This window comes from Coenobita brevimanus, chromosome 2 (genome assembly GCF_032717465.1).
Source record: "Coenobita brevimanus isolate Jiangsu-jjx chromosome 2, ASM3271746v2, whole genome shotgun sequence".
NCBI lineage: Eukaryota > Metazoa > Arthropoda > Malacostraca > Decapoda > Coenobitidae > Coenobita > Coenobita brevimanus.
The window spans coordinates 28,152,695-28,172,497 of NC_136955.1; the positions used below are offsets into that span (position 1 = coordinate 28,152,695).

Sequence of the window (19,803 nt, forward strand, 5' to 3'; positions counted from 1 at the left end):
AAAGAACAAATACAAATTTACTGCTCCTGAACAAAAGAAAAAATAATACACATTTATATAAATGTAACCTCCTCCTACGGTTCACAAATCTATAAAACTGTATTGACATATTTACATATGTACAAAAACCATATCCCTATATACACAAAAAAAAAAAAAAAAAACACACTATATATATATATATATATATATATATATATATATTTAAACATATATATATATATATATATATATATATATATCTATATATATATCTATATCTATATATATATCTATATCTATATATATATCTATATATCTATATATATCTATATATATATATATATATATATCTATATATATTTATATATATCTATATATATATATATATATATATATACAATAAATAAGGAAACCACAACCAAGTTCATAAAATAAATCACAACTCTCTGAGTAATCTGGTCTCTTTCAGGAAAGTCATCAATTTATTAGTCACACCAACGTCCCCATCACCCAAGACAGAATCAAGTGTGAAAGGGAGCGCATTTGTCCTACAGTAGGCAGCCAGAGAGGTACGTTCCCCAGGATACCTATGCAGTACAAAAGGATGTGACTAATAGATAACACCGCGTCACAGGTGGTACAACGCGGTGGAAATTGTCTGTTAATATATGGTAACATATGTGTTATTAGGGTGGAATTCATGCGGAGGCGGGCTAAAGCGACCTCCTCCCGTCTGTTTCCTCGAGAGGAACTGGACCAATCATATATGGTCCTTTTGACTGATGGAATTGCCAGGTCGGTCCACTGACTTTGCCACAGAAGATTAATTGATTTCTTTCCGAAAGAGAGACTAGACTGTAGCTCACGAGGAACGTCCCAAGTCTCCTCGAGTTCTACAGCTGATTTAGCTAGTACGTCAGCCTGCTCATTGCCGTAAATACCGCAATGACCAGGCACCCAGACCAGAGTGAAGAATTTAGCACATGTATGCAGCTTATTGATAATGCGGCCCAGGATCTCATGTGGATCAGTCCTACATGAATGAATTGCCTGAAGGGCTGACTTAGAGTCCGAAAAAATGACAAAACTGTTGTGATCTGAACGCAAAGCAAAGTCTATTGCTTGATCTATGGCAAATAATTCGGCAGTGAATACAGACGTATGGGGGGGCAAGCGAAAACGGATGTGGCACTCCATAAACCACACACTCGCACCCACATATTCATCCATCTTAGAGTCATCGGTGTACAAGTGGAATGACGCTAGGTGTCTAATGAGGATCATCCGGAACAACTGTCGTACCTCCGCCTCCGGCGCCTTGTACTTTGCGACGGGGAGCCAGTCAGTGTTGAAGGTGGTGGCAAGTGACTCCCGGGGCGCTATTTTTGACGTTAAAACCTGATCCCCATTAGAAAGGTCGTACCTTAACGCCTCACAGAGGAAGTGAAGCCTCACAGCCACTGGCATGAGGGCCGCATACAGCAAGTATTCCCACTGTAGGAGGATCCGACAGGTCAGAAGGCCAAGTGAGCGTTTACGGTGGGTGGTGATACCATAAGAAAATAACAGGTGGTAACGTCGTAGACGGAGGGGAGGCACATTAGCCTCCACTTCCAACTGCTCCACACGAGTACACCGAAGGGCTCTGAGACATATACGCAAGCATACGTTCTGAAGCACATGCAGTCTACGGAGGACAGCATCCGATGCCGACCCATACACCTGTGAGCCATAGTCAAGCTTAGAACGGATAAGGGACTTATACACCATCAATAAAGACGTTCTGTCTGCTCCCCACGATTTACCGGAAAGAAACTTAAGGACGTTTACTTTTTTACTACAAGAAGCAAGCAAACTATTAATGTGTGTTCTCCAACTGAGCCTACTGTCAAAATGTAGACCCAGGAATCTGATTGAATTTTGAAAAGGTATCGGCAGATTATCTAAAGTTAAATGCAAAGGAGGTACGTTAAGTTTACGAGTAAAAACAACACCAACACACTTAGGGACGGAAAATTTAAATCCCCACTCCAAGGCCCAACACTGAACAGATTCAAGTGCCAGTTGAATCTGCTGTGCCGAGGATTGTGCATTGCGGGAAGAGTGCCACACTGCACAATCATCAGCATAGAGTGAGTATCTAATCGTCCTGGGGACGGAAGCGGACGACAGAATGTCATTAATGGCAACGCTGAACAAAGTAGGGCTAAGCACACTTCCTTGTGGTACCCCGATCTCTTGGACAAATATGTCCGAAGTTACGTTACAGGGTAACCTGACAAAAAACGCTCTGTCAGTAAGAAAGTTCTGAAGGAAAATGGGCAAATTACCTCTTAAACCATAAGCGTAGAGTTTACGTAGTATTCTGTTTCGCCATGTCATATCATAAACCTTATGAATATCCAGAAAAATTCCTATCATGAATTCGCGATTGGCAAAAGCCTTGGCTATGCAATGGTCCAGGTGCACTAAATGATCCAGAGTGGACCTGTATTTACGGAATCCACTCTGTTGATCATTTAACACACCCTTCGACTCTAAAACAAAAAGTAACCTTTTATTAACCATACATTCAAAGACCTTCACATAGACAGTCAGTTAGCGCAATAGGTCGAAACGAGCTGGGACTCATAAGGCAACCGTCTCAGCGAGGTATCGGTATGACGTGCACGTAGTGCCATGAGTTTGGGAACGTGTGAGACGCCCAAATCTCATTGTACACCGCTAACAGCTTACTCAGGTTGGCCTGAGTAAGATGCTGGATCATACCGTAAATAATGGTGGATGGACCAGGACTGGAGCCTTTACAGGATTTAAGGGCAAGGAGAAGTTCATCTAACATAAATTCGGAGTTGTAGCTGGTCTCTCCTTTTTCCGTGGCAAAGTCTAAGTTTTGCAGCTCAGCCGTACGCTTATGGTGGAGAAAGCGAGGATCAAAGTTGGCTGAGCTGCTTACCTGGGCAAAATGGTCGGCAATAGTATTGGCAATATCCACGGGATTGTCAATTACATTCCCGGCCACCTCAAGTGTGGTGATTGGTGACCGGGTGTACTTGTTGTTTAGTACATTTATGGTGGACCAGACCTGACTTAGTGGGGTGGAGCAATTCACCATGGACACAAAACTACGCCAGTTAGTCCGTTTTTCCTCTTTAATTGTCCTCCTTGCCTCAGCCTTAGCTGCTTTGTAGGCAATAAAGTTTGATTCTGTTGGCTGTTTCTCAAAAATCCTGTATCTCCTATTGCGCTTTGTGAGTGCTTGTCGGCAATCTGGTGTCCACCACGAAACTCTACGCTTGTTTGGAATTGTAGATGTCTTGGGAATAGCAGCCTCAGCTACGTGTATAATGGAAGTCTGTAGGTGTGAAACTTTCTCGTCAGTGTTATCTCCCGATATATCTAGATTGGCGACCCTTGAGTAGTACCCCCAATCTGCTTTCTTAAAGTTAAATTTAGGTGGTGGAGGAGGCCGAGAATAGTCGCGTGCATAAGAAAGACAGATTGGAAAATGATTGCTACCCATCGAGTCGTCATATGGGTCCCAAAAAAATGTTAGTGTGTATATCGGGAGATGACAAGGACAGATCTATACATGACATGTTACCAGTGCGGTCATCTACACGAGTCGCTCTACCATTGTTTAGAAGACAGAGGTTTGACTGCAGTATGAGGTCGGCTACTTGCTCCCCCCTGCCAACACTCCTCAAGCTTCCCCATTGACAGTGATGGGCGTTAAAATCGCCTAAAATTAATTTATGACCCAGAAGTTGATGGGTTAGTGAAGTGAAAGCATCACCATCAATGGGACCACAGGAAGGACAGTAGATAGAACAAATAGACAGATACGTGTTATTAAATTTTACTCTGCACGCGACAGCTTCCAGAGTAGAACTTAGAATCACTTCCGTTTGTGGGTGTGATTTGTGGGTGTATATGGCGACTCCGTGACCATCATATCTTCTATACGAATGGTAGTGTTTGAACTGTGGAGGATCTGGGTGATCCACCAAGCGCGTCTCCTGTAAACAAACAACATCTGGCCTGTGTGTAGATAGCAAAATTGCTATATTGTGGAGTTTATTCCCAAGAGTCCTACAATTCCATTGTAACACAGTGAATGTCGCGGTTTAAGATTTACAAGAGGGGCCAGTGTGCTTAGCTTTTTTATACCGCCCGCCGCCAGGCGAGTGGCTACCGGGGGACCTATCCCGGTGCTTACTAATGGAAACCTCCATACATTGAGCATCAATAACTAGGCTCCCAGAGCTCCCTGAGGAAGAACTAAACTTTTTCTCCCTCACTGGACCAGGAGCAGGAAGGACATGAGGACGTGGCTGTTTTGAAAGGGTGGTCATATTACTCTTACTAGAGTTGTCAGACTTCTGTTTAGGCTTTACTGACTGAGAGGCAGCAGCAGCCTGAGAGTAAAGTTGCAGTGGGGATGTCAGTTTGAGAGTTGGATTGGACAAGAGGCTGAAATGGAGAGGTAGTGTGTGTGGCAAGAGGAACAGGTTCAGGGTCAGTCTGTGTTTCAACAGAGCACATCATGGGACTGGACATTACTGCCGAAGCATAAGACCTATTCGGCGTGGGAGCTGCATGCAACTCCTTCACTTTTTTCCTAGCTTCGTTGTAGGAAATGCCCTCAGTTGCTTTCACTGCACAGACCTCCTTCTCCTCCTTCCACTTAGGACAATCCCTAGAGGAAGTGGAGTGTGCGCCCTTGCAGTGAAAACAACGTACCGTCTCCGATGTGCAGTGTTCAGCATCATGTCCCTGTGTTGCACATTTGCCACACACACTGGGAAGCCCGACAAGTCTTGTCACCGTGCCCATATAATTGACACCTTAAGCAACGAAGTGGATTGGGGATATAAGGCCTTACATTAACAATTTTGTAGCCAATTTTGACATGGTCTGGGAGTGAAACTTTGCCAAAAGTCAAGACAATAGTAGCAGTCTTCGTCCTCACGCCTTCGGAATATCTAGTAAACCAGGCACCGATTACGTCCTGCTGAGCAAGTTCCCGTATGATCTCGTCCTCATCCATAACCATGAGATCCCTGCAGATGATAACACCTTTGCAGGAATTCATGGAATACGAGATCCTCGGCTCGACATCATATTCGTGGAACTTACGCAGTTTCATCAAGTCTTTAACCTGGGATGTGTTTACAGTTCTGATAAGAAGGTCTCCATTACCAAGTTTTTTTACTTGTTCCACCTCCCCAGCACAGTAATCAATCACTTTCTTGATGATGAAAGGATTGATACTGCTCAAGCAAGTGGAACCGAGAGCATGGAGAGTCACAAACTGCATTATGTACAGGAATGTCAAGGGTAGTTCGAGTCTGGGACCGGTCTGTCTGGAGGCTGTCAGTCTGTGGTTCAGTCAGGGGTCGGTCAGGACCGCCTCCCCCCCTGAAGGGGGGGGAGGCAGTAGGGGCATCCGACATAGTACCACTCCCCCCTAACGGGGGAAGTGGGAAGGAGGAGAGAAAACGACCAAGGGACAATCAACCTGGGACCAAACACCTATGTCTGAGGTTGCCCTCTCAAACCACTCCAGGGAGGCCCGACCGTGTCAATTCATGCCTCAGAGCGATCAGTGGGGGGGACCCTCCGTGGGCGAAAAGCAAAGGTAAACTCAGAAAAAGACACAAACATCTATTGTGTCTCTAACAGGGAGGGGAGGAAAATTAGTACTATCTAGCCTAACTTCATTTAAAAAAAACACCCTAATGGCTGAAAAAAACAAAAGCTAATGCCAGTGAGGCAGCCCTATGCTGGAGGAGAGCTAGAAAACACGTCCACACACTCCGCAACCATGCAAAAAAGTGAACAAGTCAGATTCCCCCAGTCAACCACACTCACCACGTTAGCTCTCATTGTACAAGCAAATCCTTAAAGTGAAGCAGTTCTCGGTCCACCGAGACATCCAATTCCAAACGTAATCAAACTCGACCCCACAAACGAAACATCATACAAAGGGCAGTGGCAACCATAAATTCGGAATAGGCTACTGTTTCGAACTAAACACTATGAACTGAAACATAATGAGTTTTTATTTGGCAATCTAGAATTGATAGCAATGCATTAATTTAGGTATACTATACGACAAACTTTTAAGCATATCAAAGATATTAAAGTTGCTCTGATACATAGAAAGACTACTCCTTTACACTGTACAGGTACAGTTTATTTGTGAGTGATTTTTGTACATTCTTCTTTATGCACTAACTCGACCATCAATTAACTATGGGTCCTAAGCATGCCACCTCTCATGGTGCTCAGGGCGTCGCCCTTAAGTGCCAGAAAAGGTTATGACCATGAAGTAGAAGGTTAAGCTGCTTGACTTGCTGCAAGAAGGCATGAGTTATGCTGCTGTGGGGAAAAAGTATGAGATCAACGAGAGCACAGTGCGGTAAATCAAGAAAAATGAGGCAAACATTCGGGAGTCTTACCTGGCCACAGCACCTCTCTCAGCTGAGCACGTATCACATGTGCACGACAAAGCTTATGTGAAGATGAAAAATGCCCTTTCATTGTGGATCCAAGATCAACACCAAAAGGGCAATCTCAATGATAACAATGCCATCTGCGCCAAAGCTAGGGTGCTGTACGAGCGGCTAAGCCCCCCCACTGTGAACTCCAATGCCCCTGGCACCAGTACTGACCCTCGTCCATCTACTTCCCCCACTTCAGCATTTACCGCCAGCAAATGGTGGTTCGACCGCTTCAGGAAGCAGTGTGCCTCGCATAACCTGAAGATGACAGGGGAGTCGGGGTCAGCCGACCATGCTGCTGCAGCAGCCTTCCCTAATATCTTCAGGGAAATCATCGAGGAGAAGGGATACAAGCCTGAGCAGGTGTTCAATGTCGATTAGATAGGTTTGTATTTAAATGAGAACCCTGAGTGCACCTACGTATCCAGGAAGGAGAGGAGGGTGCCCGGGTTTAAGGCAGCCATGGATCGGTGCACCTTGGTTCTCTGTGACAATGCTGCTGGGTGCATGATTACACCCATGTTTATTTATAAGTCAAAGAACCCACAGGCACTCAAGTGCTGCAGCAAGAATCTCCTCCCTGTCCACTGGATGAACCAAAAAAAGTCATGGACCACCAGTGTCATCTTCCTGGATTGGTTGCGCAACTGCCTTTTGCCGGAGGTGCATTCATACCTGCAAAGCTTGGGCCTACCCTGCAAAATCCTACTGGTGCTGGACAACGCTCCTAGCCACCCACATTCTCTCAAGGGAATGTGTGATGATGTGGAGGTAGTTTTCCTGCCACCAAACACATCCTCCTTGACTTAGCCACTGGACCAAAGTGTAATAAGCGCCTTTAAGGCTTATTACACTCGTCAGTCTATGGCCAGGATGCACTCTGCCCTCGATGACCTTAGCGTCTTGGACTATTGGAAGGGCTTCACAATTGCTGACTGCCTCACGATTGTGGAAGCTGCAATGAAGGAGGTGAAGCCACAGACAGTGAATTCCTGCTGGAAAAATCTGTAGCCAGCAATTGTGTATGATTTTGCAGGTTTTGCACCGAGTGAGCAGGTACAGCAGGCAGTTCGGAGGACTGTGCAGCTATAGAGATGTCCGAATTGAGAGATTTATTATTGACATTATCACTCTAAGAATGCAATGGCTTGCTTTACCTGGAATAAATTACTAAAGTTATCCCGACAACGAGAGGGTTAACACTCCTTGACCTCATCTTACTAAACACTAGTTGCCGCATATTCACTTATTGTCACACATTCCTGAAGGTCAGTGCTTGTATTACCATATTCTTTAATTTCACTATCACTAAACAGTTATACAAAGTTTCAGAGAGACATCTCGATTTGGAGGGTTACAGTAGATATAGCTTTTTATTAGCCACGTATTGACAGTATTTTCATCCAAAGCACAAACAGGAAGAAAATAGTGAAATAACCAAATGCCCACCAGCTGGTCTCACTCTAAAGGCTGAACCTTTAACTCTCCCCTATGACCATGAACTCCGCCAGTTGTTATACAACCTTGAACAACCTTGTCGTACAACCTTCATAATTAAGCTCCAGGTTTCAAATTCTAAATCCATTATTCTCACCTGACTCAACCTTTCCACGAAAATTGCTCTGTTTCATACAAACACTTTTTGTTTTGACCTTGTCATGTGAACTTAACCTTTGACCTAGTGTTATAAAAATTGTAGGTGAACCATTTGATTGATAGACTCTCAGCCCTTCCATCACGAATGGTCCAGATCATATTAAGTGGTTTATTTAATTTGTTCACTAACAGACAAACCGGTGAAATTTTACATTTCCCTGGGATATTGATAATTGACTGAGTGGTCTCAAAATCGAATCCGATTATTCTTCCCATATCTCCTTCCATTCCACAAAGTTTGGTCCAAATCTTATAACAATTCTTTTGGTTGGCCTTGCCTTTGACTTTGGCCTTTGACCTAATATTCTTAAAAATAGGTTTACTCCTTGCTGACCCTCAACACTTGCACCAAGTTTTCTAAAATCAGAACATAAGTTACTTTGATAACTATCACTCACAACAGACGAATTCTAGCCTTGTCCTCTGACCTGATTTTCTTTTTAATTTACGCACTTTTTTTCTTACAATACCATGAACTGTTTCACCAAGTTTGTTATATATCGGATAAAAATATTTTCAGTTGATTTTACTAGGCCAAGGTTTGACCAGGCCGTGACCTTTACCATTTAATCATTGTGCTCAACATTGTTAGGTTTCCTTAGTGGTTAACCCTCAGTCCTTCAGCCAAGTTTGGTTGAAATCAGATTATAACTGTTGAGTTATATTCACACACACACACACACACACACACACACGTCTCTTAAAGCATACTTCTATCTATCTATTGTCATACGCCTCAATCCCGTTTGGGGTGGCCACAAACAAATCGCCTCCACGTCGTCCTGTCCCCCGCCATTTCCCTGCCCTGCTCCCAACTCACCCCCCCCCTCTCATATACCTATCCACCCCATCCCTCCATCTCATCCTCGGCCTCCCCCTCCCTCTTCCCCCCTCCATCTCACTCACATGCACTCTCTTCTTCAGTCTTTCACCCTCCATCCTCTCCACATGACCAAACCACCTCAGTGTATTCCTCATAGCACTTCCTATCACATCCACATCCACACCACAATGCTGCTTTATATCCTCATTCGTCAGCCTGTTTCTCCATGTGACTCCACAGTCTCCTCTTAACTCATTTCCACTGCTCTCACTCTTGACTTGCGTCCTTCCAACAACGTCCAAGCTTCACTTCCATACGTTAGAGTTGGTATCACAATACTGTCATGTAGTAACTTTTTCACTTCCATGCTCACTTCCCTGTTTCTTATCACTGCTTTCAAAGAACCAGCAACCTTTCTTCCGTGCTATACCTTTTCAAGCACTTCACCCTCCAAACCTCCATCCTTATTCATCACACTACCCAAGTACTTAAACGTACTCATATTTTCCAATTCCTCACCATCCAACCTCGCTGTACATTCACTGACTTCACCTCTCTCAAAGACCATCACTTTACACTTACCTACATTCACCTTTAGATTCCGTTTCTTGCACACTCTCCCAGATTCATCCACCAAGCCTTGCAGCTCCCCTTCGTCTTCAATCAACAACACAGTATCATCTGCAAACAACAGTACAGGGAGTTTCCAAACACTATCCTCTCTCACCAGGGCCACTCCAACATCCACTACCCTACCTTGTACCTCTTTTATTACCCCATCCATGAACAGATTGAACAACCATGGAGACATGACACATCCCTGTTTCAACCCAACCTCGAAAGAGAAAAATTCACTTAGTTCACCATCCACACACATTGCAGCCTTAGCACCATCATACATACTCTTCACAACATTCAACAACTTTCCATCTACTCCATATATTCTTAATACTTTCCACAATCCTTGTCTATCCACCCTGTCTCCAAATCCATGAAAGCCGCATACAACTTCTTTCCCTTGGTCGGGCATAACATTTTTTTTTTTTCTTTAATGTGTCCGACTCTGGGCAAAGGCTTCAGGCCCTATATCTTGGGGGCAGTAGCCTATCCCAAGGCCCAGTAGTCCTCCTACACCTCCACATGTCACCACTTCGGCGCTATCACCCACCGTCCATATTGAATAATGCTAGGGCTGTCTCATACAGGACTGGTGTATTGGTATTAGCGGGGGTATGTTTACGACATGTCGGCGGGTCATCTGGTAGATCAGGAAAGTCTGCATTATGAAAGTCAAATCCTTAAATTGTTTCCTGCCCCAGCTGGGATTCGAACCTGGGTCCATCAGGACTGCAGGCCGCCTCTCTACTGATTCAGCCACCGCCTCATTATCCAACTGCTACCACCAATGTACTGTAAGTAGACGTAGCCGAGGGGTGTAATTACACAGAGAAAGTTATCTGGTTGAATCGTCGATGGGAGAGGCACTAGGAGATAGAGTAATGGTGAGGCCTTGTAGATGTCAGTGTAGGCTTTCTCTGTTCCGTTATCCTCTTCGTATTATAAATGGGATGATGAAATAGGCAGACTTAGGTGGATGGGGTTTATTGTGAGACAGTTATATGAATAAAAGTTAAGAACTTGGCGTGACCCGTGTCGCGTATGGTTAGTAGCAATTTGTGCTAGCTGCAGTCCTCCGACTTTACCCTCACTCTCCTACTCCCTATCTCTCTCTCTCCTTGTTTGACTCTTGTTCTCTCCTGCCCTACCAAGTCTCCTACATGTGGTATCGAACTTTTATCTCCCACTAGCTTCCGGCTAAAGTGTGTGGGCGTACATGTGTGCACGTTTGTGCGAGTGTGTGTGTCGGTCATATTTCTGGCACATAATCAGGAGTGTTTGGCATTCTTGATTCGTCTAGATAAGGGGGATGTGTGGTTGTCTCTTCCTGGACAACTGAGACATAACTACCTGTTTTACATATTGTTACCTATGTCTATTTAGTTGCATACCGTAGTTACATATAGTACTGTGTTATAACGTATTATGCCTACAGTAATATGCCTGTCACAACTTTTCATATATATATTGCTGACTTTTGTCTTTGAGGCGTGTGGGTGTAGGAAGGTAGGTAGGATATTACTGATGCAAAAACCTTGAGTTGTATGGAAGATAATATTTTAGTTACTACGCAAAATAATCAACTAAACAGTCCGATGATGCCTTTTTTGTTATTACTTATTTCAGACGATTTTATTCAGCTTCGGGAAGGAAATCTTGTTGTGAAGGTGTTAATGAAGGAATGTTCCTAACCTTCTCTCCAAAGAGTTCCGCTAATTATAACAAACAGTCTGGATGTTGCAAGAATAAAATAAGAATTACGTCATCGGACTGAAGTGGTTAGACATAATAAGTAAAATAAAGAGCTAATGGAGCAGTGCTACCAAGTCTCGCATGCCAACCAATATTCTTTCGAGCTTACGTTGTGTTTACATAGTTTATACTTATATACTCACTTATACAGCTATTGCATACTGAGCCACCAAACTAGGTATCTATCTATCAATCAATCAATCACTCTATCCATCAATAGATAGATAGATAGGTAGATAGACAGATTAACAGATATAATTATACAAAGTGAAATGCAAAATTATTTCCTGTAACCCAGGATCCAGTTTACTACACTGGATGGTAAGCATGTACTCAAATGTCGCCTGGTGGTCTAGTGGGATATTGTGCTCCAGCAGGGTGGGGCCGTGATGGGCTTACATCCAAACAGCGGTTGGAATTATATGCCAAATGAATGCCACTTGGAGGAGAGCTATGCTGGTCACTCTCGCAATAAATATCGGTACAGAGCAGACTGCTTTTTTGTATTTGGTTCTATCAAACTCACGCAGCTCATGAGTGGCCTGGTTTAGCCGAGCAATTGGTCGCTTCAGTTCGATGATGGATTTTGTATCCTGTCATTGCTGTCGCCGTATGATTTTATTCAGCTTGTATACAGTTTTCATTAACACTGTCACTAATAGTTGTTGATATTAAGTTGAACAAAAAAATGAAAATTCATCTCCGAGGTGAATGGGTTTAAAAACTACCTTCACTATTTCTCTGAAAACAAAAATCTTAATACTTTTGCTATTGGTATAGAGAGAATCTATTACCCAATACAAGCAATGCTTCTCAATATCAGGCATGGGGCGATTACAGGGGTATTGTAATCGATTACGATTACGATTACTTTTGTAAACTTCAGATTACGATTACGTTACAGTAAAAGTAAGAATAATCGATTACGATTATGATTACATAAGAAGTAATAATCATGATTACATGTATTATTATGCACTATATAATTACGAGCAGGTTTCTTTTATACTTGACATTCATTAAGTAAATAGCTGGTTAGTTTTTAAAATCAAAAACATCGACCAGTAATTTAAACTGATATTTTCTGGGGATATATACTTTACGTGCAAATATTTTTAATAAGAATTGCCTGTGTAAGAAAGAACATAGGGTTAAGCTCTGCAGAACCTTTGGCGACTGTTTCTCAGTATAAAAATACACTGTACAGTGCAATGTCCAGTAAGTTGTTCCTTTATTTTTTTGCCAATTTCCAATACAAAGGTGTTTTAATAATTCAAGCACCGAGACTTTTCTTCAATTTGTTTTTGACCCTTTCATTCCATTAACCATTCTATCAACTGAGATCTTCCCAGGTGATATTATTCTAGCTTAGGTAGGATATTATATGGAAGCTTCTAAGTGATAACCTAAAATTCAATTTTGTTTTCATATTACTTATGGACTTTTATGGTGCATATTTGCTGTTTGACACTGAACTACAGTATTTTATTCTTGACGAGTATTTGTGGAAGAATAACTTATCTGGGGCCTTGTAATCGTAAAAGTAACCATGATTACGATTACAATAGGAGAGTAATCGATTACGATTGCGATAACTTTGAAAAAAATGCCTAAGTTATCGATTAGGATTAAGATTACACAAAAGTCTGTAATCGATTAAAATCAATTACAATTACAGATTATGATTACCCCATGTCTGCCTCTCATCGCATAAATGTTAATCACTTCAGTACTGCGACCCCTTGTCTAATAAATTCTTGTTACATCCAGACCATTTTATTCGGCTGAGTGAATGGGCCAACAAAGGCTCTGTCTTAACCTCACAGTTTAGGAAATCTCTCTTAAGATAAATACAACGCTTGGTGGTAGGCGAACTGAATATAAGTAAAAATCTAATAGCTGTGAAAGGATTAAGGTCCTTTGAGAATACTACAGCCGTCAACGTAAAACAATAAAATCTTCAACCCAAGGACGTCAGTTTTATTTCATTTTTGCTATATACTAATGATTCTATTTAGAATGGATGAGGCGTTTCGAACGATGATGGTTAGGACCTTGCATTAACCTTCAAAAACAAGACATCTCCCCAGTGCTGAGTAAACTCGCATGGTAGTACCGACAGTTAAATACATATTACCTCCGTGGCTTGAATTGGTTGCCTATTTAGTTTCATGACGTATTTGCTGTTTACAATCAGACGATTGTATTCAGCTTCAGTTAAAGGAAAATTTCTTATATGAAGCTATGAGTAGCCTCATTATTATAAAAAGCCTTTGCTAAGGTAAATAAATTCGTTCGGCAACAGCAGTCTTAAAAAAAAAAAAAAAAAAAAACTACCGTACTGTACATCATTTTGATGAAATTATTAAAAATTTCCCCCTTAAATCTATGGCAAAAACAGAAATCTAATCCATCCACTAGGATAACATAAGTTATTCTTGTTTTCTGACAGTTACATTCATTTTTGTTTTTTTTAATGCGAGGAAGAAGAAACCAAAGGCCATGAGCCCGCAATAACAGTTCCCTCCAAGAGAAAAACAAAATTCAAGACAGAGCCAAACTCAAGATCCGATCATTTGAAGATGCCTGGACACACTGCGTTTGAAAGACTGGAGATCATAGGAAGCAGGAAATACAGACAGAGGGAGACAGTTCCAGAGTTGACCTGTTGCATAAATGAAGTACTGGGAGTAACGGTTAACTCTTGCATTAGAGAGTTGGACAGAAAAAGGATGAAAGTTTGCTGCTAGACGGGTGCTACGTGCCCGTCGCAGAGGTGGAGGAATGCATGCAGACAGTTCAGGGGAGCAGTCACCATTAAAGTAGTGATAGAAAGGAGACAAAGATGCAACAGTGCGGCGAAGAGACAGAGGTTGAAGGGAGTCAGTAAGAGGAGGAGAGTTAATGAGACGAAAAGCCTTTTACTCCACCCAATTGAGAAGAGCTGTATGTGGGGAGCCTCCCCACACATGAGAGTTGTACTCCACACAGGGGCGGATAAAACCCGTGTATAGAGTCAACAATTGTGCAGGGGTAAAGAAAGAACAGAGTCGGCTTAGCACACCTAATCTCTTGGAAGCAGATTTTACAAGAGATGTAATATGATCTTTCCAAGATAAGTTCCGAGTAAATGAAACCCCAAGCATGTTCAAGGATGATGGAGGATCAAGCTGAATGTTATTAAACATTAGTGGGTATACCTGTGGAAGATTTTATCGGGTTGATAGGTGTAAAAACTGAGTCTTAGATGCATTGAAAACAACCAGATTATTTTTACATCAGTCAGAGATACGAGCCAAGTCACACATTAGGTGTGCCATAGCCACATCCCTTGTTTGTTGAAGTAACTGCTGAGATGGACGTTGAGGGAACCGAATGGAAAGGTGAAGGGTGGAGTCATCAGCGTATGAGTGGAAACGGTTACATGTACAGCATTGAAGGTCATTGATGAATAAAAGGAAGAGAGTTGGTGATAGGACAGAGCCCTGAGGAACACCATTGTTGATAGATCTAGGAGAAGAACGATGGCCGTCTACAACAGCAGCTGTAGAACGACCAGAAAGGAAGCTAGCGATGAAGGCACATATAGAAGGATAGAAGCCATAAGAGGGCAGTTTGGAAATTAAAGATTTATGCCAGACTCGATCGAAAGCCTTTGAGATGTCAAGTGCAATGGCAAAGCTTTTGCCAAAGTCCCGAAAGGAGGTTGACCAGGAGTCTGAAAGGTAGGTGAGGAGATCCCCAGTGGAGCGTCCCTGACGGAACCCGTACTGACGATCAGAAAGAAGGTTGTGATAGGAAAGATGCCTTATTTTTTTTTTTTTTTAATATTCAAAAAGGAACGGCTGCATATAACTACCACTAACCACTTCACTGCCATGAACTATATTGCTTGTTAACGCCAAAAACAAACTACAAAAATATGTGTTCGGGGTGAAAGGGTTTAAATATCTTATTCTTGCTACCACCAGTTCTTTTTATTCAACACAAAAGTGGCCTTCGTCGTCTAGGGGGTAATCCACGTCATTCAAATGACGGAGTATATAACCATTTACTCACAAAAACAGACATCATTCAGCCGAAAGAGACTTGAGACACGACTTTCTTTAACCCATCAGTCTGATGACACAATTATCAATTATCCTCATGCTCCTAACAGACGATTTTATTCTGCATACAGCAGATCTATAATATTGGAAGAATTAATGAGAACTGTATCGATTTCCTCCAGTTTGTAAAGTCACTTCAATACTGAACAAAGTCGTCTGATGGCAGGGAGAATAAAATAAACCGCACTTCACTGTAGTAAAGGGGTTAACGTTTCGAGTAGTTGAATAGCATCGTCTGGCGCCAGTAAAAGCTTACAGTGTTGGGCATGAATGTAGGTGAATATTAACAGTTTGACGACTTCACTCAGACGGTTGTACTTTGCAAAGTTATGTCTTGAACTGCAAGGGTTAAAATGGGGTTCCTCTAACCTGAAGAAACCCTCTTGGTATAACCAGGAAAGAATATAAATGAGGTTCTCTGGCGGAATGGTGTTAAGATCTGTTATGAGTACGGCTCAGTCGACAAAAAAATGCCAGTCAGCATGATGTTGTGGTGGTGTCAGTGTTGCCAATACCAAGTGACCTTGAACCAACGCTGCCAGGGCGGCCATCATTTAGCAGATTAGGTCTCTCTCTCTCTCTCTCTCTCTCTCTCTCTCTCTCTCTCTCTCTCTCTCTCGTTATTTAGCAGACTAAAAGTTTCTCTCTCTCTCTCTCTCTCTCTCTCTCTCTCTCTCTCTCTCTCTCTCTCTCTCTCTCTCTCTCTCTCTCTCTCTCGTTATTTAGCAGACTAAAAGTTTCTCTCTCTCTCTCTCTCTCGTTATTTATCAGACTAAAAGTTTCTCTCTCTCTCTCTCTCTCTCTCTCTCTCTCTCTCTCTCTCTCTCTCTTTTTCATTATTTTGTAGACTAAAGTCTCTCTCTCTCTCTCTCTCTCTCTCTCTCTCTCTCTCTCTCTCTCTCTCTCTCTCTCATGACAAACGCCATGAGGGGAAGAACCAAGGTGCTCGTCTCCATAACTTAGGCCTTTGAACTTGTGGCTTGCTATTCATCCAGTATCCTGGAATACGAGGCCACTGAATCCTCAAGCTTACCGCTGTTACCTCCATTATATGCAACCCTAGAAACTTCCTTACTCTACCTACCAACCCACAAAAGGTGGATGGACACCGCCCATCTCCCGGTGACGACTCTACGAGCTGCCTGAAACCACTGTCTGACTCACTTCTTCATTTCTGCAACATTCGCGGCCCTTCCTCTAATTTTCTCTCTGTTGAACACCACCTCTCCTCCTCTAAACCTCACCTTCTCTTTTTAACCGAGACTCAGCTGTCTGAGTCAACTGACAGGAAACCCTTTTTTGTATCCTCCTACTTTCTCTATAGTTATTTCAAAGCCAAAGATGGCTGTTGTGTATATGTAAAGAACGACTTATCTTGCTTTCGTGTTCATGAACTTGATTCTTCCGAATTCTCTACTCTCTGGCTTCGGGTTTCCTATCGTTCTGTGACTAAATATATCTGTATTGTTTACTTATCCCCTAATTTTACTGACTATCAAAAATTCTTTGACTATCTTACTTCTATGATGGAACACATTCTATCCATTTTGTAGCTGCAGATTAGGAGGCCCTCAGGCAGTACTTCTTTGATTTTCCCTGGAATGATTATTGTTTCCATGGCCGGGAGCCATCTGAGTGTGCCCTGTGCATTATGAAGGCTATTCTCTCGGGCATGAAAGCATCCATTCCTTTCTCATATCCTTTGACTAATGCAAGAAAGCCTTGGTTTAATCACGCTTGTTCTAATGCTGTCCACAACAAGGAGAGGGCCTATAAAAGGTACCAGAGCCAACCCACCCCCGAATCACATCTTTTTTATGTTTCTGCTCAGAATCGTGCTAAGTCTGTTCTTCGCTCTCCTAAAAATAATATCATTTTACTAAATGCTCTCAACTCATCAATTCGAATTCTTCCCGTTCCCTCTTTCACCTTGCCAAAAACCTTTCTAACAACTTTACCTCATCATCCTTCCCTCCTCTTTTTTTTACTCTGATGGCTCAGTAGCTGTAACCCCATGCACTCTTGGAAGGGGAAACGGGGTAATGAAATCCACCCAGCTGAACTCGACTATTTATTCGGTCATACCTGGAATTGCAATTTTACTCTCTCAGTATGATATAATGGCATCACTCGTCATTGTTATAACACTTGGTCATAAATATAATTACAATCTACCAAAGTTTACTCCATATACATATCGCTTTAATTCTCATCCTTACTTTCCTACATTTATAATTGGATTATGTTGCGACATCAACCACGTGCAGATCAATAAGCATTCTTAAAAAAAGCAAGGGCAACTCACTTGTGGCGGGTCCAATTCTCGTCTTACAGTATCAGTGTGTGGGTAGGGGTGTGAAGTACACAACACTAGTCCCTCACGGGCATAATATTCTCACAGCAGTAACATTTTTGCGGGATGGACGTGGAGTCGCACATCGCTTGAACTCCACCCTTTGGAGTCTCTGTCTAGTAAATCCAAGGACCGATGTCACCTCGTCCCTCACTTGTCCTTGACTACCCACACACTGCCCCCACACTCGCTCATAGCCTATTCTAAGGCCTGGTGTTCATTATCGCTAAGCTAATGGATGTTTTGCTTACGCGACTGTACATTCATATAAACACCATGTCAGCATCCTTGTCCCTCTCTTTCTCTCCTACACTCTCTCTCTTTCTCTGTCTCTCTCTCTCTCTTTCCCTCTCTCTCTCTTTACTGTGTTAGATGCAGTAAGACTCCCCCCGTTGGTCAGTTATGACCAATACCATATAAACTTTCACTCGCAGCTCCCTTTTCCTTGGTTCTCCTCCTCACACACACTCTGTCCACTTCCTCCAGGATAAAGGTTTTCAACCATTTAACTCCAGGATAATACCCGTATCGTTTGTTGTAGGCAAAAGTTTCGTCCTCATACCGCATAAGTGCCCTTTCAGGCAACCAACACGACAGCACGTCCATCGAGTGAATGGTGTCCAACTCCTGCAATCTCCCGATGGTCTCCAGACTCAAAATACAAAACCCCAACTGGTCGGCGAATTTTCTAAGGTCACCCTCATCCTCACCTTTGATCATGGGCCCTTCAAGTATTCCTTCCATAATCTCTCGGACATACTGATGTCTGTCTCCATATCTGTCCTCCAATATGGCCATCACCTTCTCATAACCCTCTCTTGGGTCCACATTGTTGCATGTTTGTAGCGTGTTCCTGACAGGCACTGCACATGCTTGCATGAGCATCTGCAGCTTATATTCCTCTGGGACTGCGGCCTTCTCTATGTGTTGTTCGAGTGCACGAATGAACTCCCAATACTCCCTCCGGCTATTCTCTTCGAAGGTTGGTAGTTGGGTCTGTGGCAACCTCATGGCTGCAATCAATATCCTTCAAGCTGGAAGCTATCACCTCCATGCCCATAGGGGCAGCGCATGTCAGCTCTACCGTTCCTGATCTAGTCAGTTTCGGATTCCCTGACCTCTGCCACCCTGGCACTTGTCCGCTAACTGTTGACTCTTCTTGATGTAGAGTCGCGGCCTTTTACATCTGTTCCTGCTCCCCCCGCTGGGTTCCCCTAGTCTCCCACATTTGTTTGTCTCCCGTGCCATCACTATATCTTGAACTCTTTGCCGATCCTTCGTGTACTGCTATAGTCTCTGGCTGCACCTGTGGCCTCAAGCTCATCTCGTTCCTCCTTTCCATTCCCATCAAGTTCTCCAACTGTGTCAAGCGATCATGGATCACCTTGTTCTGTTCTTGCAGGGTTTGCAGATTCAGCAGGAGGACTCTTATGCACACATTCTCATGTGCCTCAGCCAGTCTGCCTTCAACTGCCGGCCACTTCTCTAAGCATTCTTGCAGCCCAGATTCGGCCTTCTCCTCCTCTCTTTGTTCCATCATCGTTCCCTCAGCCTCCGTCTAGTACTCCTCTCCCCACGTTGCTTCACCTGCCCTCCTCAACTATCCGTTGAGCTGTTCCATAGGCTACGTTCTGCCCGTCATGTTCCGCACGTTCCTTTCCTTCTGGGTTGTCCATGTCGATATGTTCCGCCTGGTATGTTCTGCCCGGTATGTTAGGTTGGGTTCAGCCCAGTATGTTAGGTTGGGTTCTGGCAGGTATGTTAGGTTGAGTTCCGCCAGGTATGTTAGGTTGGGTTCCGCCCAGTATGTTAGAGTCCGCCCTCTCTCTCTTTTTTTTTTTTTAATAATTCTCTTAGTCACACTCTCGTTCATGCAACATTTATCCCATCACACCCCAAGATGTCCTGAGTGGTGGTGTCGCCGATCGTAGGTAGGCCGCCTCTGTAGACCTTAATACCCCCAGCGCTGTCATAGGTCGTGGTCGGGCCCGCTCCCCTCACCAA

The 19,803-nt window shown here is 43.2% G+C and overlaps 1 protein-coding gene across 1 annotated transcript; it reads right to left on the reverse strand.

Moving 5' to 3' along the window:
- Nucleotides 1-18,195: 18,195 nt before the first annotated feature.
- LOC145391948 (uncharacterized) lies at nucleotides 18,196-18,810 on the reverse strand. The gene has a single exon (XM_080266443.1). The coding sequence runs from the start codon at nucleotides 18,808-18,810 to the stop codon at nucleotides 18,196-18,198; it is 615 nt and encodes a 204-aa protein (XP_080122569.1).
- Between the last annotated feature and the right edge of the window lie 993 nt (nucleotides 18,811-19,803).

Coding starts and splice junctions, on each gene's coding strand:
- LOC145391948 (XM_080266443.1), bottom strand. CDS start 18,810: ATGAGGTTGCCACAGACCCAACTACCAACCTTCGAAGAGAATAGCCGG.